The 26394-nt window shown below is 41.0% G+C and overlaps 1 protein-coding gene across 3 annotated transcripts in view; it reads left to right on the top strand.

Annotated features, from left to right (window-relative positions):
- Positions 1-26394, top strand: part of FAM114A1 (family with sequence similarity 114 member A1) — a 65640-nt gene that overhangs the window by 4923 nt on the left and 34323 nt on the right. For 2 of the 3 annotated variants that reach the window (XM_025887033.2, XM_025887034.2), the window contains 2 exons: positions 4369-4724; positions 15281-15368. In XM_025887033.2, coding sequence (XP_025742818.1) covers positions 4377-4724; positions 15281-15368 — 436 coding nt within the window. In that variant the 5' untranslated portion in view covers positions 4369-4376. Of the gene's footprint in view, positions 1-4368; positions 4725-10630; positions 10650-15280; positions 15369-26394 lie in introns of those variants that run through there. The other variant, XM_025887036.2, reaches the window with a different exon arrangement.

Below are 26394 nucleotides of genomic sequence, written 5' to 3' on the forward strand. Positions count from 1 at the left end.
AGAGGGAGAAGCAGACTCCCTGCTGAGCATGGAGCCTGATGTGGGACTCGATCCCAGAACCTGGGGATGCTGACCTGAGCCAACGGCAGACGCTTAACCGACTGAGCCACCCAGGCGTCCGGGCCAAAAGTTCTTTTCAGCTACTCAACAAAGCTGTTGCAGTACTAGAGAAGCTGTAGACAGTACAGCAACAAATGAATATGTCTGTGTCCCAGTAAAATCTTACTTACTGTAACAGGCGGAGGGCAAGGTCTGGCCAGCATGCTGCAGTTTGCCAACCCCCTGTCCTAGCCCAGTCCTGCCTCAGGGATTTTCAAGAAGATTTTATAAGTTTCCAAAAGGACAGCAGCTTCTCAAGTAGCCTCACTCAATTCTGCCTTCCTCCCATAAGCCACGGCAACTACCTTTCCTGTACAGTGGCCTTGTTTCCTTCTTTATCATTTCAACTAGGCATTGACCATCCTCATTGACAGATCACCTCCCACCTTCCCTATCCTCAACTTTATATGCCAGCTAAAGAGACGTATGCATTTTTTGCTTTCCCGCCCATAGACTTGTTTACAGGAGTGTTATTACTGAATTCAAGGATTGTTTGTGTGAAAGGAAACATTCTAACTTAGTTCATTGGGAGGTGAAGGAAAAAGGGAAGACAATAGGGATCATTTGGAACCATTGGCTGTAAGGTAGCTCTTGAGTAGTAAATGGGGTAAAGGCATTTTCTGCTTGCTTTCATTTCAAATTACATTTTTAAAAATTTTAACTCCGATATAGTTAACATACAGTGTTATATTAGTTTCACGTGTACAATATAGTGATTCAGCAATTCCACACATCACCTGGTGATCATCACAAGGCACTCCTTAATCCCCATCACGTGTTTCCCCCATCTTCCCACCCACCACCCCTCTGGTGTCCATCAGTTTGTTCTCTATAGTCAAGAGTCTGTTTCTTCGTTTGTCTCTCTCTCTCGCTTTTTTTTTTTCTTTGTTTTATTTCCTAAATTCTACATGTGAGTGAAATCATACGGTATTGTCTTTATCTGACTGACTTATTTTGCTTAGCATTATATTCTGGCTCCATCCATGTCATTGCAAATGACAAGACTTCATTCTTTTTTCTGGCTGAATTATATATATATCTCACACCTTCTTTTTCCATTCATCTACTGAGGGACACTTGGGCTGCTTCCATAGTTTGGCTATTGTAAATAATGCTGCTATAAACATAGAGGTACACCTACAATCCAATAATCATACTACTAGGTATTTACCCAAGAAATACAAAAACACTAATCGAAATTACATTTTAATTTTAAGTCTCCAAAAATAGCAATATAACAACACACATATTCGTTGAGCTTCCCACTATATTCAAGAAACCACGTTAAGTGCTACATAAAATATGAAAACAAGACAAGGAAGACCCTTGTCTTCATAGTATTTACAATGTGCTGGAATAGGAAAATGCTCAAGTAACTCTAACCAAGGTGAGATGGCCTCATCTCAGTAGTAAGTGGGAAGGCCCTGAGGATGTAGGAACAGGATGGGGAGGGATGGGGAGTGAAAGGAAGAACAACAGGGGAGGGCTGAACCCAATGTTGAAACTATCAGTGTGAAACATAATGAGAACCTGAGCTAGATGGGTGGCCATGAGGTGAGAGGTAAAAGACAAGACATGAATTCTGAATCAAGAGCCTCTAGGATTTGGGCACTGGGTGAATGTGAGAGAAGAGGCTGTAGGTACATTTCTGATATGGTTCAATTTCAAAGTTAGATGTGGGTTCAAATCTCAAATCTGCCGCTTACTGAAAGGGTGACTTCTGAGCCTCAGTTGTCTCATCTGTAAAATGGAGATCGTATTATCTAACTCACAGCAGACAATTCATGTAAGGAGTCTGCACTTAATAGGCACTCAATAAATGATAGCTGCCGATGTTATATATTCCTGAGAGAGTGAAGGTTTAGTTAATGACAGCCCTGAGGTTTTAAGCCTGGGTTATGGGGGAAATCTAGGTACCATTAAAAGAAACACAAAAGTCAAGAGGAAGAACGAGTATTAACAGTAAGACAACAGGTTTCCATTTGGATGGGAAGAGATGTCCAGCTGGCCATTGGAATTACTTATCCAGAAATAGATTTTTTTTAATGACAGCATTATTAACATGTAATACTATAGGTTATATGTATTATACCTACTCCTAATATATTGAGATATAATTCGCATATGACAGAATTCACTCTTTGAAAGCATACAGTTCAGTGGTCTTCCGAATATTCACATAGTTGTACAGCATTACTGCTATCTCATTTTAGAACATTTTCATCACATACTAAAGAAATCCATACCCATTAGCAGTCCCTCCTCATTCCCCTTCCCTTCAGTTCCTGGAAACCACTAATTCACATTCCATCTCAATGGAATGAGGTAGATATTTGAAACTCACAACACTGAGAGTGGTGTGTGAAACCCTGAGAAAGGAATGTGATTCACCAAGGGAGACAATGTAGCACGAGCAAGGACAATAGCCAGACAACCTTAGGGACAGCTGTGTGAGGGACCAGAGTTACATGTGCGTGTGATTCTAAGCCTGTACTCCATGTAACCAGTATGTTAAGTGGCTTCTTACATACCGTGGCTTTAGTAGCAACTTGAGGTTTGACCAATTGGTAAACACTGAGGTCAACAAAAATACCCACTGATTTGACTGAGACTTGGCTTCTGGTGTAGTGAGAGCACTGTGTGTTCAGGTTAGCTTAAGAAAATTTTCATCTCGAACTAGCCTTGTAGATCTGTGCTATCCAGTAAGGTAACCACTAGCAATGTATGCTTATGTAAAATATAAACATAAATCATTTAAAATTAAATAAAATTTAAAATGTAGTTGCTGGGGGCCTGGGCGGTTCAGTTGGTTAAGCATCTGACCCTTGATTTCAGCTCAGGTCTTTGTCTCAAGGTCGTGAGTTCAAGCCCCTCATTTGGCTCCATGCTGGGTGTGGAATCTACTTTAAAAAAGGGTGGGGGTGGGGTACCTGGGTGGTTCAGTCAGGTAAGCATCCGACTCTTGATTTTGGCTCAGGTCATGATCTTAGGGTCAGGGTATCGAGTCCCACAATGGGCTCCACTCTCAGCAGGGAGTCTAAGATTCTCTCCCTCTCTCTCTGCCTTTACCCCACCCCTCTCAAATAAATAAATCTTTAAAAAAATATATAGTTGCTCAGTTGCACTAGCCACACTTCATATGCTCAATAGGCAATGTGGCTATTAACTACAACATTGGAGAGTGTGAACATAGAACATTTTCATCATTGCAAAAACTTCTGTTGAATGGTGCTGTCCTGTATGATACAATAACTTGCAAGCTTCGTAAAGAGTTTTCATCTTTGTAGGTAATTTTGTAATGGTGACATGCCTCATTTGACTTAATACTGCACTTCTTTCCCTTCCAACTCCTCCTGTGTTTCCCTGTGTAAACTGTTGTCCAACAGAGCCCAGGCCTTCACCAGCTGGTGTCCAACAAAGAGACAAAGTATGTCTCTTTTTCAATGTGACTCTCCGATGATGTTGCAAAGCTAGATGTCAAGTAGTTTTCGATAAGCCCTCAGGTATTTTCTGTGCTTATTCTCATTATTGCTACAATTATAATTAATAAAGTGATATTAAAGAATTTCACAGATGGAGATGATACTCTTAGTTCCCATACACATATCCCCATATACCACATAAGAGATCCATGAAAGTTTGGAGATAGGGTTGTATTAGTTTTCTATGCTGCTATAACAAATTACAACAAACTTAGTGGCTTATAACAACACAAATTTATTCTCTAATGGTTCTGGAGGTCAGACATCCAAAACCAGTTTCACTGAGCTAAGGTCAAGGTGTTGGTAGGTCTGGTTCCTTCTGGCATCGCTGAGGGGAGAATGGTTTCCTTGACTTTTGCAGCTTCTAGTGGTCACCCATAACCCCTGGCTTGTGGCCCCTCCTTCATCTTCATCACCCCAAGCTCCGCTCCTGTCCTCTCATCACCTTCTCCTCTCTCTAGTCAAATCTCCTTCTGCCTTTCCCTAAGGACACTTACGATTTCATTTAGGACCCACCCAGATAGCCCAGGATAATCTCCCCATCCCAAGATCCTTAATTCAACCACATGCACAAAATCCCTTTTGCCGTATAAGGGTAATGCTCACAAATTCCAGGAATTAGGATATGGATATATTTGGGGGCCGTATTTCAGCCTACCCCAAGGTTACATAAGGTTTCTTATCCGTAGAAGAAAGTCTTCCCCTACCAGATTTGATTATTTGGGGTTTTGGATTCAGGTTTAACAATTCCGATTAAAGCGGAAAGTGTTTGTAATCATGTTGACAGATATTAAAATGTCTGACGATGCTGGTGACACCTCAGCCACTAGAGACAAAGCAGAAATTGCCAAGATGCCCGAGAGTGAGTTTTCGCCCGAAGGCACAGAAGCGCACTGTGATTCAGCTATGATTTCAAATGAGCCGACAGCAGCTGACGCCAGAGGAGATGGGCATGAAAATGCCACCATCCAGGGTGCAGAGACTACTGACACTGGGCATCTTGAGCAGCCCCAACACACCAGTGCCACGGAGCCCCCCCTCAATGGAGAAGTGACCGAGGGTGCACTTGCTGAATGCATTGACTCCGTCAGCCTCGAGGCAGAACTTGGATCTGAAATACCCCTGAAAGAACAGACTAATCTGGTAGGTGTGTTTCATTCGATTCACTTCAACCTAAGTTCTTACTGATACCTGTCATGGGCACAGATCGGGGTATTTTTGATGCTTACGGGGATCAGGGGGATTCAGAATATACTGTGACATCACCTCTGTCTTCAAAAGGGGGTTGTGTGGTGAGACAAGGCATATATGAGAATAATTGGTCATTATAATATTTGCATTTTGATTATTGTGGCGATAATAGTAACAGCCACCAAGACTGGCTACATCCTGTATGCCAGGCACCCCGCTAGCCCCTTTATAGGTTATGTAATTTGCTCCATCCAACAGTTCGTTGAGGTTCTAAGCTGGATATTATTAACCTTAATCTATAGACGAGGCAATCCGGCTCAGAGAGAGTAAGCAGCCTAGGGGATATTAAGCTACTCGGTAGTAAAGGGAAGATATTGAAATATTGAACATCATGAGTCCAAGTTATTAATGAGCCTGATTCCACCCTAAACAAGTCAGTGTTTTTTTTTTAATATCACTTAACTTTTAACACATAGTTACAAATCCACTGTGGGGCTGGATCTTAAACCTTCAGATCACTGTTTTATCATCACACACCACCTTCCAGAGGACCAGAGGCAGAACATGCTCATGGCCCCTTCCCTTCAGTGCCTGCACCTGTCTTTCTGGGGGATAAGATAGACCGGTGTCTCCCAGCTGGTACCTTGTACAGCATCAGTATGATCGTCGACCTGGGTTTTCTTGGCAACTTCACCTTCAACCACGTGGGGGCTTTTGGGGATGGAGAGGCATTCAGCACGAAAGAAGGAAGCGGGCCAATTCTGCCTTCCAGAGGGATGGTCCGAGATGGGGAATCAGGGTTTTCCCTCAGTCAGGCCCCAGCCTGGCTCCTCTGACGTGTCCCACCGCAGGTTACCTCCGTGAAGAGACTCTACTGCATGCGATCAATGAAGGGAGGAGACTACACAGGGAACCAGGGGGCCTGGCTTCCCCCCTCAGGCCTAACATTACCACTCTCAGTTTGGGCGAGACACCTAATTTCTCCATGCCTCAGTTTTTCCCTCTGTAAAATGAAGACTTTTGCACATGAATAGCACTAGGTATTCTTCTGACTAATGTCTTGTGATTCTTTTATTCAAAGTCAGGTTCCTTGTGCCTCAGTTTCCTCAAGGGGTTTGACTTGTAGAACCGTTCCGAGAGGAGACGGACTTCCTCAGTGTTTCCCATGAACGGAGATGTTTAAACAAAAGCAAACAGTGGTTTGGCAGGGATGTCGGGGAGGGGGTCTGAGGACCAGCTGAGAGTTTGAATGAGAGCTGGTAAACACACAGACACAATTTCATCTGTGAGTTCCAAGGGTTCACAGACTCTTCAAAGCCATCCATGGACCCCCTAAGGGATTAAGCACTCCTAGACTGGAGGTTCTCAACTCTACCTGAACATTTCCACCACTGGGAAAGCTTTAGAAAATGCTGATGCTGTAGTAGTCGGTTCTCCAGAGAAACAGAGCCAATAGGATATCTATTTAAAAATCCTAAAAATAAACAAAGAAAAAAAATAAAAATCCTATAGCTATATCTACCCATATACCTAACTCTGGAAACTGTTTTTCCTTCACGCTTTCTAATGTGGGAAGCATTGGTTCTCTATTCTTATCATAAGTGCTGCTATTAATAAATATCTTTGTACATTAAGAAAACCACATCTTGGCCGCAACATTGTGACCTGAGATGACCTAAAGAAATGACACAGGCTCTACTAATTCAAAATATATATGCTCCTGATGGGTAGATTATACATTCCAATTCCAGACTTCTAATAATGAAAACAAGATAGCTAATAAAGATAGCACAATAAAAAGTCAGTGTGCGCCTACATATCTGCCTTCTTCGTTTTTTGAGCAAACTGAATGAGTCCTGCTTTTGAAAGCTCTTTATAAACCTTAATGCTACAGGGTTAGAGCCCAATTAAGCAGACAGATACTGCCCTCCTCTTCCTGCATGACCCCGACAGTTTTCAAGGACTTGGAAAAGAGTCTTTCTTCATCATGAAGCATCCCAAAAGTATCTGGATGGAAGTACAAATATTGGCCACGGGGTTGGGACTGTGACTCTGGGTGTATGTGTGTGGCATTGCACCAGGAGCTCAGATGAAACCAAGATGTGGGAGGAACGCCCATCAGTATGTTTGTTCAAAGAAGGCAGAAAGCCAATACAGCTGGTGGAAGGGCTTCCACCCAGGTCATATTTAAACCCTTCTAAGTAGGTACAACTTTAGTCTCTTTTTAAGAATTACCCAGAGAAGGGGGTTCTACTATCTCTCTTGGTAACTTATCCTTTTAAGTCTATACAAGAAGTCAGTGTTGCACCTTGTCTTCAAGCATTGTTCACTTGCTCTATTTTTTATTGCCTCGTTGGATACTTATGAAAAACCCTTTTGCAATGATGAAAACAACTATTTTTCTCTTGATCTAGAAGAGAATTAATTCTAAAGAAAACGGTGAATCGAAAGTTCATTTAGAAGTCGACTGTATGGATCTTGAACACAGGTCCCCTGAGGAATGGCAGGTCCAATAGGAAAACAGACAAGCTCAAAAGCCAACTTAATCCCAAGTATATCTGAGCCTGAAAGAATCTCATTTATCCCTTTAAACAAGCTTCTGTGGGGAAATGTCTGCATGTGATCAGTGAAGGAGGAGACTACACAGGGAACCAGAGGGCCTGGCTTCCCCCCTCGGACCTAAAATGAAGACTTTTGCACATGAATAGCACTAGGTATTCTTCTGACTAATGTCTTGTGATTCTTTTATTCAAAGTCAGGTTCCTTGTGCCTCAGTTTCCTCAAGGGGTTTGACTTGTAGAACCGTTCCGAGAGGAGACGGACTTCCTCAGAGAGGAGGGTGTTTCCCATGAACGGAGATGTTTAAACAAAAGCAAACCATGGTTTGGCAGGGATGTAAAAAAAAAAAAACAAAAACAGCAACAACAAAAACAAAAAGCCGACAGAATAGCCTTTGAGAAAGCTTAAACCAGTATCTTCTAGGACACACTAGATTTTGTGATAATGTGCTTAGATGTATATATATTTTTTTCTTTAAGTGACTTGTATCTGCAGTCTCTTTGGGCCTGGGTCCCCTCAAAACCCTCCTCATTAGCTTCGTTTTTGCCTGAGTCAGCCCAGTGGCTGTAAGCTGGCAGGTAGGGGTGTGACTAGGAGGGGCCCCGAGAAGAGGAGGCCAGTGGTTCTGCCAGCTGCCTGGCTGGCACCTCTGCTTTGAAGGGTCACACCACTCACAGTTTATGCACTCAAAGAAGCGATCTCTGTCCTTGGTCTTCCTTCTTTTTCTCGTCCATTATCATGTACAGACTAGAAGCCACTGAGTTGAGACTTCCTGCGGGATCTACGCTACAATATCCATGAGAGACAGCCCCCAAACTCATTTGAACATCGGAGGTTAGACTCTTGAAGGCCTCTACCAGCCCCGTGACACCACGTGTTGTGCCCAGGAATCTGAGTGGCACAACTATCTTCAGGATGCCTAATGCCTGTGGTCTAGTTGGAGAAGGGAGTGTTGTATAAACGTAATGATAGCATATCCTATAGTACTAGATAGAGCAGACACAGGGGAAGCCTTAGAGGGGGCACTTAAATTAATCTTCAGGAACCAGGGACAACTTCAGCCTCAACTTAAGAGATGTTTGTCTGGCGTGCTAGTCAGGAGTGACATTTATTTCCAGAGATTTTTTTCTGGGAACTTATTATAGACTGTATAGAACTTACTATAGGCCTATCAGCCTCTACAAGATCTGATGAAATCGAATTTCCCTAAGTTCTTAACACCAAGAAATGTTACCCAGAGTGGAAAAAAAGTCATCTCTACTGTTTAACACCAGTACATAAGGTCAATTATGAAAGTAAATAATTCCAATGTTTTCACTAAAGGTACTCACAGAGGAAAACATAGACTATCACCGGTTAGTTCTTCTGTCCCTAGAAAAGGAAAAACAGAATGTGTGAGAGCCATAAAATTGCTGTCAGGGGAGACAAAGGAGAGTGAACATAGACCAGGACACACAGATGGCAGATTTTTGCCTCTTCAATGAGTAAGTCAAGTTTGCTTCTGTTCTTTTCGAGGATTTCCCCGTTTAAGCCTACTCTTCGTTATGGCACTCAATGTTTGGCTTTGGTGATGCTGAGGCAGTAAGGCCATATAGGGCAGCACTTCCTAAATCTGGTGGTACAGTGGAACAACCTAGGGAGATTGTTAAAAATTCAGATTCCTAGGCTCTACACTGAGATTCTTATTCAAAAGATCACAGTAAGAGCTAAGACTCTGTGTTTTTAATAAGTTCCCCTTAGGTGAGACTCTTGTGGTCAGTCTACGGACCAGTGTTTGGCAACGACTAAGACGGGGACACAGAAAGAGCTAGCTGGGGCATCGGGTGAGTTCAGTACTGAGCATGCCATGGGATATCCAAGGGAAGATATTTTGTGGGCAGTTGGTTATAATAGCCTGGAGCCCAGAAGAGAGATGTGGAAACCATTAATACTTGAATGTTATTTAAGAAATGGGAGTGGGTGAGATTGCCCCCAGTGTTATATGTAAATAAAGAAGCACAGAGGCCAAGGCCTTGGCCCTGGAAGGTTCCTGTCCCTAAGCCAATTTGGCTCTTAGGTTCTTTTTGATAGGTTGTGGTAGCCAGAAGTTGAGATGGTGAGGGTCACCTCTTCTTCATGATCTTATCACATTCTGTAAGGGAAATCAAATCACGGATCACATTGTACCACACTGACATTTTAAAATTGAACATTAATTGACCAGAAAATTAAAAACAGTTCCCGACAACTGTTTCTAACTATAGGCTGGAGAATATCCCATTGTCCTGTCCTTTTAGGTGCTTTGATCACCACCCTGAATGAGTTTCACTCAAGACAAATATCTAGAATTCTAGAGGCAGGGTTTTCTTCCTTTAGAGCTGGCATCAAAAAACTAGAATTGCCCAGAGTTCAGAGCTGGATAGAACCCCATTTAGCACAGGGCAAAAACCGTTCTTATGCCCCATTCATAAAAAGATAGAAAAGAGGCTCTAAAATAAATTTAGCCATCTGTAACACTTAAATACCTTTAATTTCACCATGTAAACAGAATGCTAGTTTATAGTTCACCGTGTCTACTAGTTAAACCCACTTCTGCAACTCAGTATGCTAATTAGCAAAGCATCAGGTGTTAAAAAAGTGACAGATACTAGAAATGCTCATGATATATGCCTCTGGAGGATGGCTTTCCTGGTGAGGATGCCAGCTGACTACACTGAACTATGCATATTTTATTGGAATGCTGGAAGCACTTGGATTGCAGCTTCATTAAGCACTCCCCGTAATATCATAACATGCATTTAAAAACTTTCTAAAGTAGACTGAAATCATCAAAATAAAAGATGGGCCGAGAAAGTAAGAATCCAAAGATAGGGCATGGAAGCCATGAGAAAAGAGTAGTTTAAGAATGGAGACGTGGTTAAGCTGCAGATGCTAGTGAAAGGTCACGAAATAAAATGACTAAAGGAAGCCACTGTGACATTGATGAGAATGGTTTCATGCAGTCCTGGTGGCCATGGGAGAGTCCTGTGGCAGGTGGAGGAATGAAGCGGGGGGCAGGTACGGACAGTAGGCGCGTCTTGTAAGAGGTGAAGAAACAGGTTGTAGAGCAGACACCAGATAGGTTTGAAAGAAACATTTTGTCATTGTGATTTTCATTTGTTGGTTTTAAGGTGGAGGAATCGTATACATGATTGAATGTGGGAAGTAGCAGGTGGAGAAATGTTGAAAAGCCAGGAGAGGAGGGAAGACCAACCCACCCAGACCCAGTGGAGTTCACGTGGAGGTGATAATTATAACTAAGAGGAAAACATCACTTCCATAATGCTAGAAGGGAAAGAGGTAATTGTGAGTGGAGGTGCACTTAAGTTAGATTTGTGTTTAGATGGGTTTTTGGTGTAGGCCAGTGTGTGTTTGTGCATAAAAAGGACTACTAATGGGGCGCCTGGATGGCTCAGTTCGTTGAGTGTCCCACTCTTGATTTCGGCTCAGGTTGTGATCTCAGGGCCCTGGGATCAAGCCCTACGTCAGGCTCCGCACTCAGTGGGGAGTCTGCTGGAAATTCTCTTCCTCTCTCCCTTTCCCTCTGCCCCTCCCCATCTCTCTCTCTCAAATAAATAAATCTTTTTAAAAAACTAAAAAATAAAATAGACTACTTGGACTTTTAATTTGGTTTAAACAATTAGTGTTCAATGTATTAAGGTTATAAATTCAAAAATGCAATTCTTCCTAGGCTTTATATTCATCTCACAAATCTTACTCTATTTGGACGTCTAGCAAAATTGAACAGGCACTTTCAAGGGACTTTTGATGAATGCTTGGTCCTTTTTACCAACTTAAGTATGTTCAAATACTTTAAAACTATGTCTATATGAATGTAATGTATTCCATTTTCTTTTTTAAGCACCTCATTTATCTACTCAAACAAAACCTTGCTGAGTGCATAGGAAGTATTATAAACCTATTAAATGAAATTATAGAGTGGACCTAAAGATTTGTTAGATGTTATAATACCATGCATAAACTTAGGAAGATTTCAACTTAAAATCAGAAGTCTAATCATTTGGGGTGCCTTGGTGGCTCGGTCGGTTAAGCCACTGCCTTTGGTTCAGATCATGATGCTGGGGTCCTGGGATCGAGCCCCGCATCAGGCTCCCTGCTCTGTGGGGGGGCCTGCTTCTCCCTCTCCCTCTTTCTCCGCTCCCCCTGCTTGTGCTCTCTCTCACTCTGTCAAATAAATAAATAAAATCTTTTTTATAAAAGTCTAATCATTCAATTATTCACTTTAAATTGTTTTTTTTTAAGTTTCACTTTAGTTTCTTAAACAATAGTGCAGAAAAGACCAAATATGCATAAAAATATTAATAGCCTGATGTTGATGCTTTAAACCTTTCTATATTTAATTTTAAATATTCCCAGAGTGGAACGATACGTACTCACCAAGGAAGAAAATTGCTTGGAAATAACCGAGGCCATTTTCAAGCAAATATTTTGACAGAACTGCAGGCATCCAGAGTGATTTCCATCTCCCTGAATGTCACACTGAGCCCCTTTTTAGAGCAGTTATGTCATGAGTAACAAAACTTAAAAAGGGTTTGGTCTCTCAGATGTGAGCTGTGGACAGTACCTGATTCTTGATCTACTCAAGGACATAGGACAACCAGGTTGATCTTTGATCTTTTATGACAGGTACTTTCATTTCCATCTAAATGTCAAAGGCCTTCAAATTTAATGTAATTCTAACATTTGTACATTTTTTCTATCTAATGATACATGTAAATTTGATAGCCTAAAATAAATTAATGTATTTTCCATTTAATGATAAAGACCTTTAAATGGGACACCAGATATGCACATATCTTTTCTATTTAAAGAACTTCGAACTTGATGGAATCCTGCATTCTTCATATTCTTAGGACCACAGAATAGTTGCAGACGTTTAAGCGATCTTCAGCTGAGTTTTGGATATCCCTCTTGATCAAGCCAAGTCTGATTTGCTCTTGTGAAATGAGGTCCTTCTTCTGAGAGCTTATGAGGAGGGACAGGAAGTTAAGAGTACCCATCTGGTGGTCTCTGTTTTCTCAGCAAATTCTTATGTGAAGCTGTCTGTTAAAGGAGGTGGGGGTCACATGGGATGAGGATGAGAAAAAAAGTTTTAAAATAACCATATTTGATAATGAAAGATCTGAGTAGATCCATGCTGCCTACTTTAGAGACTCATAAGTGTGTAACATTAAAGCCATTTAAAGTGGAGACAATACTCAAGATGAGAATTCATGTTGAATAGGTAGTTTATATGGTTTTTATATTAAATGTGCACATTTAGTCATTTGAGTATTTGCCATTGATAACGAATATTCTTTGTAGCTGATCACGAGGTCACAGCTCAATGTCAAAGGAGCTTTATTAATAAAGCAATTGAAGCAGTAATTTATACTGCAAAAAGTTCTAGACTCATTTAACATTTATTTTCATTTGCTAGTCAATTACCAGCTGTCAGAGTATATTAACTATTATAAATTTGAGTCAGAAGCTGTCACCCCTAAGTGTATTAACTCTCCCTAATCACATAGGTAGTGATTTGTCCTGTGAAAGAATGATATTAATCACCAACTTACATCTGTCTTCATGATGGTATAAAATTGCCACTGGCTTCCATTGCAGAAGTGAAGTAAATCAATGTAGACACCAAAAATGAAAGCAGACAGTCATGAATCATGAGTATTTCCATTCGTGTTAACAAGCTCCTCATTGTTTCCAGACAGAAATAAATGTCAGCCAACTTTCAAAGCTTTTTGCTTCTTAGTGTTAAAAGTATAGTTGTTTTTTATTATTTTTATTATTATTATTTATTATTATTATTATTACTAGTTAACATTGGTGGAGTATTTATTATGTGCCAGGCACTATGCTCAAAGCTTTATATGAATTATTTCTTTTAATATTCACAATAACCCTGTGAGATTATTGGTTCTCATATTTACGGCTCTTATGCGACCATATCTCATTTTGTAAGGGTAAACCATGTCTCGAAAGACTTGAATAACTTGTCCAAAATGGCAGAGCCTAGAGTCCAACCCAAGCAATTTAATTCCATAACCTTTTCTCTTGACCAGTATTCTACACTGATGGTTGGTGTGACATATTTACTAGGTGAATCAGTTAAGAATGCATTTGGGTACAAAGAACTAAAATCCAACATAGAGTAGTTGACCAAATAGCAACTTATTTTTTTTCTCACTTAACAGAAAGAATGAAGACAGTCAACTACTCACATTGGTTTAGTAGCTCAACGGTACCAGGACCAGTGACTCTGTGATTCCCTGGCCTTTCCATCATGGCTGCAAAAATGGCTGCTGCAGTCTCAAGCATCATATTCATATTTAGGGCAGAAAAAAAGGATGGTGGGAAGAGTTGGCACCAGCCATAAGTGTGTAGTTTATCATGAAAGCAAAAGCCTTCCCGTTTGTATCTCACTGGGCCCAAACTATTTGACATGACCACCCTCATCTGCAAAGGTAGAAGGCAGCAGGGAGAAGGGAAGGGTGCTGAGTGATGGACCAGCCTTGGGTCAAAAGTTATAGAAGCCACAAACTCTGTAGGAATATTTCACTGAACTTCTATTTTTTTTTTTTTTTGAGGAAAGAGCTGTGATTCTCCAGCACCTAATGTACTACTCTTAATGTATTTTTACCTCATTTTCTAGAATGTATTCCTAGATAATAAGAGAAAGCTATAGTTCCACTAACTGAGTCAGGGCTGCTTGGTTGCAAGAAACTATTATATTACTTAAGAAAATAGGTGAATTTCAGTAATTCAACAAATAAATGTATTAAGCACTTATCACATGCCATGTTGTCTTCTAGGCTCTGGGGATACATCAGTGAACAAAACATTTAAAAAAGAAACAGACAGACTCATTGACTATGCTGTAATCTCATGGAACCCAAGAATGTAATAGGGCCTTGAGGAGGGACAGGAACCAGGGGCTGAGAAGCTGTCAGGAATTCAACAACTTTTCTGAGTATATCTCCTTCATTCTGCTCACTCGGATTTCTCTTAATCCTTAGTCGGCATGACGGATAGAATATGGTCACCCTACATTGCCTGAGTTTTCATCTTCTATTCAAGCAACCAACTCAAGCTAAACCAGTCTCTCAATCTCAATCCAAATACTTAGGCAGAAGAATGTGAACCCACAGAGCCCAGGGACAGTGAAAGACACATTGAAAGGATCTACCTTGGGGCGCCTGGGTGGCTCAGTCGGTTGAGCATCCGACTTGATTTCGCCTCAGGTTGTGATCTCAGGGTTGTGAGATCGACCCCGGTGTTGGGCTCCACACTCAACGTCGAGTCTATTTAAGACTCTCTATCCCTCTCCTCCTCCCCCGCCATCTCTCTCTCTCTCAAAATAAATAAGTCTTTAAAAAAGAAAGAAAGAAAGAAAGATGTCTACCTCAAAAGGCAACCTGTTGCTGCTACCCATCCCCAGGCTTATTGGTGCTTTTCTAGACACTCTACCTGTCATCCATCAGAGCTCCCTCGTATCACCCCAGAGATTTGAAAGTTACCTCTGCCTGGAAGAGAACATTTGTTTAGCTCTGTTAAAGTTGCCAGAGTTTTGAACTTTTTCAAATCACTTTGTGCCCTAATGTACTAAATGTTTTCCCCCCACAGCCCTTGTCCCTGTCTTCCAGACAAGGGGACATTTGGGTCTTTGTTAACATCAAACTCCCTTCCTCTCACTTCAGGCCGAGCCCGCAGAAGCCAACACCACTACTAATCAATTTTGTTCCAAAGTACACGTTGAAATGTGGGTTGGTATATTCTTTTATGGCCCTTATGAACTTTAAGCCAGGGAGATATGATTCCTGGTGATTTTTTTTAAAACCTTTTTGTTTCAAACCAATGGGTGTTTTTTCATTCCTGCATATACTGAATTGCTAACCTTCTGCTAATCTGTTTTTCTACAGGTTGTGGATTCGCCTTCCCATGGAGGGGGATGGGCAGGCTGGGGCTCCTGGGGCAAATCTCTGCTCTCATCAGCATCTGCTACAGTAGGTAAGAATTATATGTTGCATTTGAATGGATAAAGTTCAGAAGGCTAATAATAGCATTTGACATTTTGATCATACCACGTACTGATAGAGGCTACCATTAGCTGGCGAGATAATAAGAACAAATCATTTTTAGTGCTTGCTGTTCTAAGTGCTTTGTGTATATTGATACATTTATTCCTCAAAATAACCCTAGAAACAGGTATTTTTGCTTCCTGCATTTTAGAGCTAAAGAAGGTGAATCACAGAGAGGCTAAGACCTTGTCCAAAGTCAGAAGTAGTTGGGTTGAGATTTGAACCAAGTAGTATAGGTTTAACCACTATATTATATTGACCTTAAAATATAAGATTTGAGGTCTTATATTCTTAAAGTGTTGTACTTGTCCTCCCAGCTGAATGTTTTAAAATATACAACTAACCTACTCCCTGAAAGGATTTGAGGTATTTCAATAAAATATGCAGGTACAAAGGGTATAGAATATATATCCCAAGGCTGGTAGAGTTACTGTAATGGAGCACTGACCTTGACTCTGAGTGTCTTGGCTGCCAGTAGATTATCAATTTTTCTTGGAATGATAAACCAAAGCTTAGTTTATCTAGATAAATTTCTTTTCCTGGTGTTACATTTTTGAAGACATTTCTTGTATTGGCTCTGTATATACAAAGAGAAAATATAGTGGGCAATGTCTTCATCGGTACAGGTTTGTGAAAATATTCTTCATGTGACCATTTCTCATGGGCATTCTTTGTGAAAACTGAAGGTGTAACATCAACATGTCTAAGCTGATTTAGCAAGGGCATTTCATCTTGAAGGTGGAGAGCGGGGGGGATAGGGGAAGCCGCCGGTAACATAGCTTTCAGATCATCTAAGTCAGGTGTACTCGAGGTGTAGTCCATGGCTGTTCCTCCTAAAAGCGGGAGGGATAAGAAGGCTGAAGGTCCTTTGTCCCACTCCAATGGACCATGGTCACAGTCTAAGGGCCAGATATCTAACTGGGTAGACCACCTGCAAGAATGGGTAGACTACCTTCCTCTATTTCGTGTCTGGAATGTCAGGGAGCTCTGGCAAGAAGGAGATGGTGGTCAAATAATGTTGGTCTTTGGGGAGGCCCTGGAGAGCAGATTGTTTCTGTTGCTAATTGAAGGAGCCAGGGTGCTGTGGATACTGCCTATGCAGATGGAAAAATCAGCCAAGTTACAGGAGAGGGGCCTGTTTTGTGTTCTGAACAGGACAGAGTCTCTGCAATAGTGAAGATACGTGCCTGGAGGCTCCTGCTTCCTAAGGAAAACATTTGAGCTCTTAGGGGGTCTCACATGGATCTTGCCACCCATAGCATGTAGGAGTGACATGCTTTCTGACCCCAAAACTGTGGAGTCCAAAAGTTTTTGACATTTGATAACTCATAGAACAGTAAATAATATGGTTACCAAATTATACAGCTCTCCTCGTGGTCTATGTCATAAAACGTGAAGTATTTTGCGTACTTCCAGGAGTAATAATGGTGTCCAGAAATGTCCTGGCCTATAATGAATTTGGTGCTTCGAAAAGTTCTATTATAGACAAAGGATTTACTTTCTCATTAAAAAATTAAATATAAGTTCCTTCCCCAGTAAACACTGAAATCACCTGCCCCGTGGGTTGCAGGTCAGGTGCTTTGGGTACACTTACAGGTGCCCCTACCTGGTCATGGTCTGCCATGAGCTCATGTGTTTGCTATTGTTTCTCATCAGTCAGCAGCTACACCTAACCATTTGACTTCAAGCTTCACTGGATGCTTACAAAGTTTTCCATCCACCAACCGACAGCTTGTCTGTTAAATTTACCATCCGTTACCTTCTCAGGTGTCCTGTTGTAATCCGACCTTTGCACAGAGAGAGCCCCGTGTGGCCGTGGCCAGTGGACTGAATTCCACGGCCTTTGGGTTTTGTTACCTGGTTCAAGTGTAACCAGTAGATGATGCTAGATTTACTGCCTAAAAAGCGGGATGTGATTCCTGTGGCGGGTCCACCTCATCGTGGGGGGTACTCATCTTTTAATTTGATCTGAAGCCAGTGTGTTAATTTTATAGGCTGTCTTTGCATTTGTTGTTACTCTTGAAGTTTCCCTGTGTCTAAGGCACCATGAAGATGAGAAATGCTGGATCTTGTTAATGTTGTGACCACTTAAAATGTCTGGTGGTTCTTCCCTAGCTTTGTGCGGTAATTGATCCGGAATAACCTAGAGAGATGACTGTTGTGGACCAGCAGGATCACTGTGCCAGTCACTGGTGCCATATTCCCTTCTATGGTTGGTGCAGATAGACGGTTTCTAAGATTGTATGACATTTGCACATCGCCCCATGAAATATCAGAATGAAGTTCAGTACAACCTCTGGTATTGGTTGCTATTGCTGTATAACAAATTACCACAAAGTTAGAGGCTTACAATAATAGACATTGACTATCTCCGTTTCTGTGCATCAGGAGTTCAGGTAGGGGATAGCTGGGTTCCTTGCCGAGTGACTTACCAGGCTGAGATCAGGGCGTCAGCCAGCTGTGTTCTCGTGTGATACCCAGGGTCATTTTCCGAGGTTATTCAAGTTGTTGGCAAAATCCAATTCCTTGAGGTTGTAGGATTGGCACCCCCATTGTCTTGCTGGTTATTGGCCAGGGGTCACTCGCAGCTCCTACAGGCTGCCTGCTTCAAAGGATAATCTCACCCATGCTTCAGATCTCTCCCTGCAGGAAGAGCCTCATCCCTTTTAAAGTTCACCTGAGAAATCAGGCACCCCCAGGATGATCTCCTTTGACAGACTCAAATTCAACAGACTAAGGACCTTAATTATAACTGAAAAATCCCTTCACATTTGCCATATAATGTCCGCTAATCATGGGAGTGAAATCCCATGATTTTCACAATCCTGCCCACGCTCCAAGGGGAGGGGATTACCCTGGGTGTATACACTAGGGGGCACTCTCTCAAAACTACCTACCCACACTTCCCTCTTATGTTTGAAGTCCTCAGTTATCCCACTAAGTCCAGAAACTTACTTTTTTTATGGCTCTAGCTACATGCTGGAATTTTTAGAAGTATTTAAATCTTGGCATTTTTCTCTTATCTGCACCCACAATGTCCAAAGGGCACATGAGAGAGCTCAAAGAAATTTTGAAATGTTGATGCCTATTCTAAGGATCCTATTAGACAAATTGGAGCTATCTTTAGAAAAGTAGAGTGGAAACTTTTTCCTCACCATTGGTTATCACAACCCCAATGAATGCGAAAGCAATAACCCCGATTACCCTCCGTAAGTTGCTCCTGAGGGATTATTTTGGAGATTTCTGGTCAAGACATGTGTGTCTTAGCAATAGTAGCTAAAACAATAGCAATACATACTTTAAAACTGGGTAAGGATCTCTCTGTGGACATGAGAGAGAACTAAAGCTTGTAGCGTAAGGGGGGGCTGAAGTTACAGGTTCCAAGGCTGAAAACGTTGGTAGTGGTTGGGAGTTGACTCCCCAAAAGATAATAGGGATTGCAAGCATCCCACAAATGGAGAGGTGCCACAGCCAAGCTCACAGCCTGAAACAGAGGGTTGGAATAGCGTTTACAAAGTCATGGGTGCCATCCTGGCTTGTCGCCCATATCAAGCTGCTACCCAGGGATGGAGAGAAGCAAGCCAGGCACAGCTTCTGTTACGTATAGCCAGAACATCCGCCCAAGACTTTGCAGCACTAATAGGTTATTATCATAGGGCAAAGAAACGTATTTGAAAACAGAGCACTCACAGCAGTAGATGAGCTCTTGAAGGTTTATAAATTGCCTGTGGAAAACAAAGAAAGAAAATCACCACATATTCCATCTCAGTTGATTCCGGCTCAGAAACCTCATGTTACCCCCACGGTAATTCCGGTTGCAGACAGGAATGCAAAACACCTAGTCAGTAACAAAACACAGAGCTGTCAACTGAGCACCAGAAATAGAAACCAATACTTTTTTTTATTATTATTATTGTGTTATGTTAGTCACCATACATCACATCATTAGTCTTTGATGTAGTTGTTCCATCCTTCATTGTTTGCGTACAACACCCAGTGCTCCATGCAGAACGTGCCCTCTTTAATACCCATCACCAGGCTAACCCATCCCCCCACCCGAAACCTTCTTACACTTGTTGAAAAACTGCAGTCACAGTAGTTCGAGCTGTGCGGAGTTAGCAGGAGAGCGCTTGGAGAATTGAAACATTTGGAAGTTAGTTCTCTGGGAAAGAGCCCTGGACCAGGAGTCATAAAGACCTGAGGCCTATCCTCACTGCTACTAATGTGTGATCACAGAGGATGGTGACTAACCAGCAACACCATGCACCTAACCTCTTTCAGACTCGGATTCCTTATTTGGAAAAGTGTGGGTGGGGGAAGTTGAGAAATTCTAAGATTCCTTCCAATTTCCGTAACATGATGATGATTCCATAGTCTGTGGCTATATATAGAAGGAAAAATATATTTATAAACCCCTGTGCTAAACGGAAAAATACAAAAAACTGATTGACTTTTTACTGCTCTGTATTTTTGTCTTTTGTCTTTTTGCCTCACTACTTTGACCCCAAGGTTAAGGGAAAATGAGAAAAAGTGACCTCCCCACTGCTTATATGAAATCAAAGTTCTCAGCCAACAACTATTTTTGGAGACACTGTAACTCTTGCATTAGCTTCATCCACAGCTACGCTGTCATCACATTCTAAGAAAACTTGATCACCTGCCGCCCCTGCCTTTCTTTGGGCAAGTTCATAAAATGAAATTAAAATGGTTATTATTTAAGATCCAGGCAGAAACCAGAATGGGAAAGGAAAATATAAAAAAAATTATTATTTTGATGATCATGTCGAAGTGATGCTGTAAGAACCAGATGTGGTTTCCCACCAGCATCTTAGAGACTGACTTATTCCTAGACTATATTGCTAAGCTAAATGATAGATAACCTGACAATCAAAATGAAAGTTGACAATGCTGAAACATATACAAATATACCAACATAAAGATTCTATAGCAGAATAGAGCAATTTATTTCTAGATATTACAAAAGCCCTAAATGTTTACTTTTTTTTTTAATTCTAGTTTTGACAGTTTTATAAGTGTAAACACCCTATACAGGACTACCTGTGTAGGGGAGAGGTGTAGCTGATGTGTATATTTACCTTTTCAAAACTACCATTGTTTCCCTGTCCCACCCTCTTCCAAGTCACACAGTTTTTTTCCCTTCTGCACATTTTAATGAAACCCTTCTACCAGCACTGTCAGAAATAATGACAGCATTTATTCCAGAGACTGGCAAACTTGTCAAAATCATACTGCAATGAGAACTCTTAAATGGGTAAATCACTATCGATATCACATGGATTCATTTTTGAAGGTGACATCGCTGATGATGTGAAAATTCTCAAGGATCAGGGTGCCTGGGTGGCTCAGTCATTAAGCGTCTGCCTTCAGCTCAGGTCATGATCGTGGGGTCCTGGGTTCAAGCCCCACATCAGGCTCCCTGCTCAGCAGGAAGCCTGCTTCTCCCTCTCCCACTCCCCCTGCTTGTGTTCCCTCTCTTACTGTGTCTCTCTCTGTCAAATAAATAAAATCTGTAAAAAAAAGAAAGAAGGAAAATTCTCAAGGATCACCAATACAAAAGATTATAGGATTATAGGTTATAGGTCTGTGCCTGGAGTTTGTTCACCGTCACTTACAATCTATGAATAAGACCCAGGAGTTCATGAGTCTGTTTGATGGCCAGGCATATGCTATCAGTTCAGAAACACTTCTTGTCAGTTTTGAACCTAAAAAGAAGTGAGTATCTGATTACAGAGTGGACACGAACCGTCATTATGGAGAGGGAAGACTTTTCCAGAAGGAAGATTGAATGGCTCCTCTTTTCGCTGCACTGACGTTTGCTTTAGTTGAGTGAAACAACATCATCTGTGTGTTTTTCTAAACAACTACTCGTCACAACTTTTTATGCTATCTTCAGTTCCTTGATAGAAGTCTGAGATGCGGCAAATATTTCTAAACTATCGTATTTCTCAACCCCCCACCCCCCAGAGTGGAAAGTGATGCAACTTTGAGAAGAGCAGTTAGCACTATCAGATTTGAAAAATGCACATACCTTCTAGCCCAGCACTTCTGTCGATCCTTTGCAAAAAGTCATCCATATATATAAAGATGTTCAACGTAGAATTCATTCAGCAAATACTTATTGTGCCAGGCACTATTCTAGGCACTTGAGATAAGGCAGCGAGCAAATGACACAAAGACCCTTTCACCCTAGTAGGGCTTATATACGAGTGAATGGAAGGAGACAGATGATAAACAGGACAAAGAGTGAACAGGAAAATGATAAAGAGGGCTAGAAAGTGGTAAGTCCCCAAAAATCATAAAGTGGAGTCAGGAGTACAGGTAAGGTTTTAAAATGGTGGTGAGGGCTAGGCCTCGGGGAGGTGATATTTGAGCAAAGACCTGAAGGGGAGGGTGAGGGACTTCACCAGGCATCTGTGAAAACCTTGAAACACCCCAAGTATCCATCCACAGAGAAGGTTAAGATGTGATCTAGCCATTTGGAAGAATAATCTATGCAACCATTAAAAAGAATGAAGCAGATCAGTGTTCTAGATCAGATGCCCAGGAGAGACCCAAGCAGAGATTAGGGTGTGGGAGTCTCTCTGTGAAGTGCTCTCAGGAGGAAGCCTCGCAGGAGAATCAAAGATTGGGAAGCAGAACTGGGCTGTGAGAGAAGCTGAACTATAATGCAGTTGTGTCTGAGGCTCCGCCTGCTCCCTAGGGATCTTGGGCGGGGGGGGGGGGGGGGGGGAGGTTGTGGTCAGGATGACTCTTTTGAGTCATTAATGCGAAGAGCAGCATACATAGCCCCCACCACCACCTGTATGTGCTGAGACCTCCACTGTATATTTTGAAGTGGAAGAGGCCAGGTCCAGAACACTTACACGTATATGCTTTTTAAATTTTTTTATGCAAAGAATCACAAGAAACAAATAAGAGCTATTATCTTTAGAGGGAAATGGGGGGTTGGGGGGATGGCGAGGAGGGCAGAGCCAGAGTCTTTTAAGAGCGCCAAGCACTTTTCCTTTTGAAGGCCCTCTTATATCACAGTAAATATAATGAAACGTAGCCATGTGCCTCATTAAATATGTAATTTACATATAAGTGTGTAAGAGTTGAATTCATTTGAACTACAGTGGGCCAGTTGACCTAATATCACATTTTGAGTACATTTAAGTAAATATTGATTCATTTCTTTTTTTAACACTATTTTTTAATTTTATTTTATTATGTTATGTTAATCACCATATATTACATCATTAGTTTTTGATGTAGTGTTCCATGATTCATTGTTTGCATATAATTTTCCTTTTTGTCTTTTAGAAGCAACATTTTTTTTCAGGTCTTAAGTATTTCCATAGGGAACACCTGGGTGGCTCAGTAGGTTGAGTGTTTGACTCTTGATCTCAGCTCAGGTCATGATCTTATGGTCATGGGATCGAGCCCCGCCTCAGTCTCCATGCTCAGCCTACAGTCCAGTCCGTTTGGGATTCTCTCTCCCTCTCCCTTTGCCCCTCCCCCACTCACACATTCTCTCTCTCTAAATAAATGGATAAAATCTTTAAAAAATAAAATAAAATAAAAATCAACCAACTATATCAGGAAAGTGAGATTATAAGATTTTTTTAGTTTCTTTTTTACATACCCGTTTTTTAAAGAAAATGAAATGAAAGAAACATTATATTAAAAATTAAAGTATTTGCAATGACATGGATGGAATTAGAGGATATTATGATAAGCAAAAGAAGTCAATCAGAGAAAGACAATTATATGATCTCACTCATATGTGGAATTTAAGAAACAAAACAGAGGATCATAGGAAGACGAAATCAGAGAGGGAAACAAACCATAAGAGACTCTTGATCATAGAAAACAAACTGAGGTTTCCTGGAGGGGAGGGGGGTGACAAGATGGGGTAACTGGATGATGGACGTTGGGGAGGGCATGTGATGTAATGAGCACTGGGTATTATATAAGACTGATGAATCACTGACCTCTACCTTTTGAAACCAATAATATATTATATGTTAATTAATTGAATTTAAATTAAAAAATAAAATAAAAATTAAAAAATAATTAAAAAATTAAAGTGGAGAGGGAGCCCTCTGGATGAGCTAGCTGGCGCCCTACTTATAGGTGCTTTACTGTAGGGGACCAGTAGAAAGTACTCCTAGCGCTAGCCAGTCATCCAGGGTGATACAGAGAACTTCTGTTGCTTCCCTAAGTTACCACTTGGCTAGAGAGACCCTCCCACCACCAACAAATCATTTTTTAATTTGTTTTGATCTTGGTGGACTCACAAAATAATGGCTTGGTGATATCGCAGTGCTTTTGGAGGAAAAAAAAAAATGAAACTGGATGTATAAGATAACACCACACCGTGTCTTAGGATCTGTGCCTGCACAGCATGGGGGTGATCCTAAAAACATCACATTATGCCGACCCAAGACCTGGCTAAAAGGGGCAGGATTAGAGAAAGTTTCCATTCCAGAGGTGACCTTCACCTTGCTATCTGGTCAAGGTAAGGTAAGTCAAGTAATTTTAGCCTAAGCCAGTGTTTTAAAAATAAGAAAGCTCCTGATCAAGGATCTGATTTCTAAGCAGTTATAGAAATGGGACTAAAATGACATTTTATCAACTGTAAATGGCATATAAATCTTTCTAAATATAACATAGCAACTAAGTGTGTAAATTCTAGGGTTAGGACTGGGTTCAGATCCTGCCTCTGCCCCTTATTGGCTTTGCGACCTTCGGCAAATGATTACATGTCACCAGATCTCCATTTTCTCCATTGTGAAATGGGAATAATAATATCCCTTACCTCATAATGAGAAGACTAAATGAGATAATTTACTAGACTAAAAACATTTAGTCCAATGCCTGGGACGTAGTAACTGTTCAATAAATGTTGGCCAGGACCAAGGGTTTCACGTATTTCTCCTGACCTTGTAGGACCCTGGGAGATCGATGTTATAATCCTCCTTTCAGGGAAGACACAACAGTAGAGACTCAGAGAGGTTAAGTAACTCGCAAAGATCACACAGCTAACAAATGACGGAACCCAAATTCCTCCACAAGCCTCCTAAGTTAAGGATGTTTCCCACTAGAGTATAGGTGAGAAATTAAACATTTAACATTTGCTTTAAAATGATACAGTTTCACAGCATTTGTACAACGGTCTTATCTTCTTTGCAATATTCACCTATTTCTGTACAATAAGTCAAGGCATAAAGGATAGCCTCCTTTTAGAGCCGTGGAATTTGGAGGAGTTTCATTTCTTTGAGGATATTTAGGATTTGTGATGATGTATAAAGAATCCATGAATTATACAGTAGAGTATTATTCGTATTTGTTGGGTGTTTTTTTTTTTTTTTTTTCCCCTGTTCCTGGTAAAACCTAATGAATATCTCTGAGAATGAGTCACTCACAGTCAAAAGGCAACGACTCCATATTATTACTTCCTTATTCTGGGCACTAGGTGTCACACTAAGTAAAGTTTTAGAAGTTATTCTTCAAAGTAGGATGCGGCATTGTCTAAACCTTAGTTGTGAAGAACCATAGCTTTCTCTTTCTGGTAGAATGCAGTAAAGATGTACTTTAACAAAAGAATTCAGGAAAGAGAACTGTTCATCAGAAAATAAGTTGGAGCAAACTTAAATGTGTGCAACTTTTTGAATATCAGTTATACCTCAGTAAAGCTGTGTGTCTGTGTGTGTGTGTGTGTGTGTGTGTGTGTGTGTGTGTGTGTGAGAGAGAGAGAGAGAGAGAGAGAGAGAGAGAGAGAGAGGCTGGAGTAGCAGCATAGTATCATATGTACTAAACAGGCACATCCCATTTATATGAACACAAACATGGTATTTCCTTCCAGAAACAAAGTAACTTTTCTAGAGACAGTTAATGCAGACATACCCCTAATCATTTGTGTTCTGAGATGGCGAGAAGCTGTTTTTCCCTAGGAAAAGAATCACATGAAAGGGGCAAAGAAGGTGAAAGAGATCATGACAATGAGCTTCACTGAACCCTGCATGAAGGATGTGGAGTCATCTTTCTTGTGTGGCTTTCACAAAGAAGGTGTAGCAGATGCCTCCCAGCCTGCTCCAACTCATTTATTACTTTACTTTAAGCCCTCAGAAATTTCAATGAGAATCATGATTGTGATTTGGATATACAGTATTTCCTTTTGGAAAATACATGTTTTTAAAATATGGCAAGGAATATGGACTCGGTATGTAAATAAGTTCAATGATATCCTTTAACTTCAATGTGCTACTGGAGTTCCAGTAAGTTTCCATTGAAATGCTTGGAATTTACCGGAAGCTAGAGAGGATGAATTTCAGCCTTAGTTTTAGCAGTTGCAGGGCATGTTTTTTTCCCAAGTAACTCAATAATAAGTTTGAACTATATCTGAGGAGCTGCACATGAATATAGACATATTTCTGTATGAAATTAATGTGGTAAACATTGTAAATAATATTTCTTAAGTTTCCCTGTTTTCTCAATAGTGTATAACAGGTGATTTCCACTGGATTTAATTAGTCCTCTGTTTGGTAAATATCAGCGCCCTGATTATGTTAAAATCACTCTGGGCGCCTGGGTAGCTCAGTTGTTAAGCGTCTGCCTTCGGCTCAGGTCATGATCCCAGGGTCCTGGGATTGAGCCCCACATCGGGCTCCCTGCTCCAAGGGAAGCCTGTTTCTCTCCTACTCCCCCTGTCTGTGTTCCCTCTCTCCCTGTGTCTCTCTCTGTCAAATAAATAAATAAAATCTTTAAAAAAAAAAAGATCACTCTGATAAAGTTACAACTGATAAAATACTCTTATTTGGGTTTGGGATTCATCCATGTCTTTCTCTTATTCAGGAGATGAATAATTGGTCATTTTGACAGCGCTTTCTAAGAGTAGGTGCTTCTCTTTGGTTCTCAAATTCTGCCATGATTTGGAACTTTTCCCCCACATA

This window comes from Callorhinus ursinus, unplaced genomic scaffold (genome assembly GCF_003265705.2).
Source record: "Callorhinus ursinus isolate GAN/ISIS: 27379988/994484 unplaced genomic scaffold, GSC_fseal_2.0 scaffold4, whole genome shotgun sequence".
In the NCBI taxonomy this organism is placed as follows: Eukaryota; Metazoa; Chordata; class Mammalia; order Carnivora; family Otariidae; genus Callorhinus; species Callorhinus ursinus.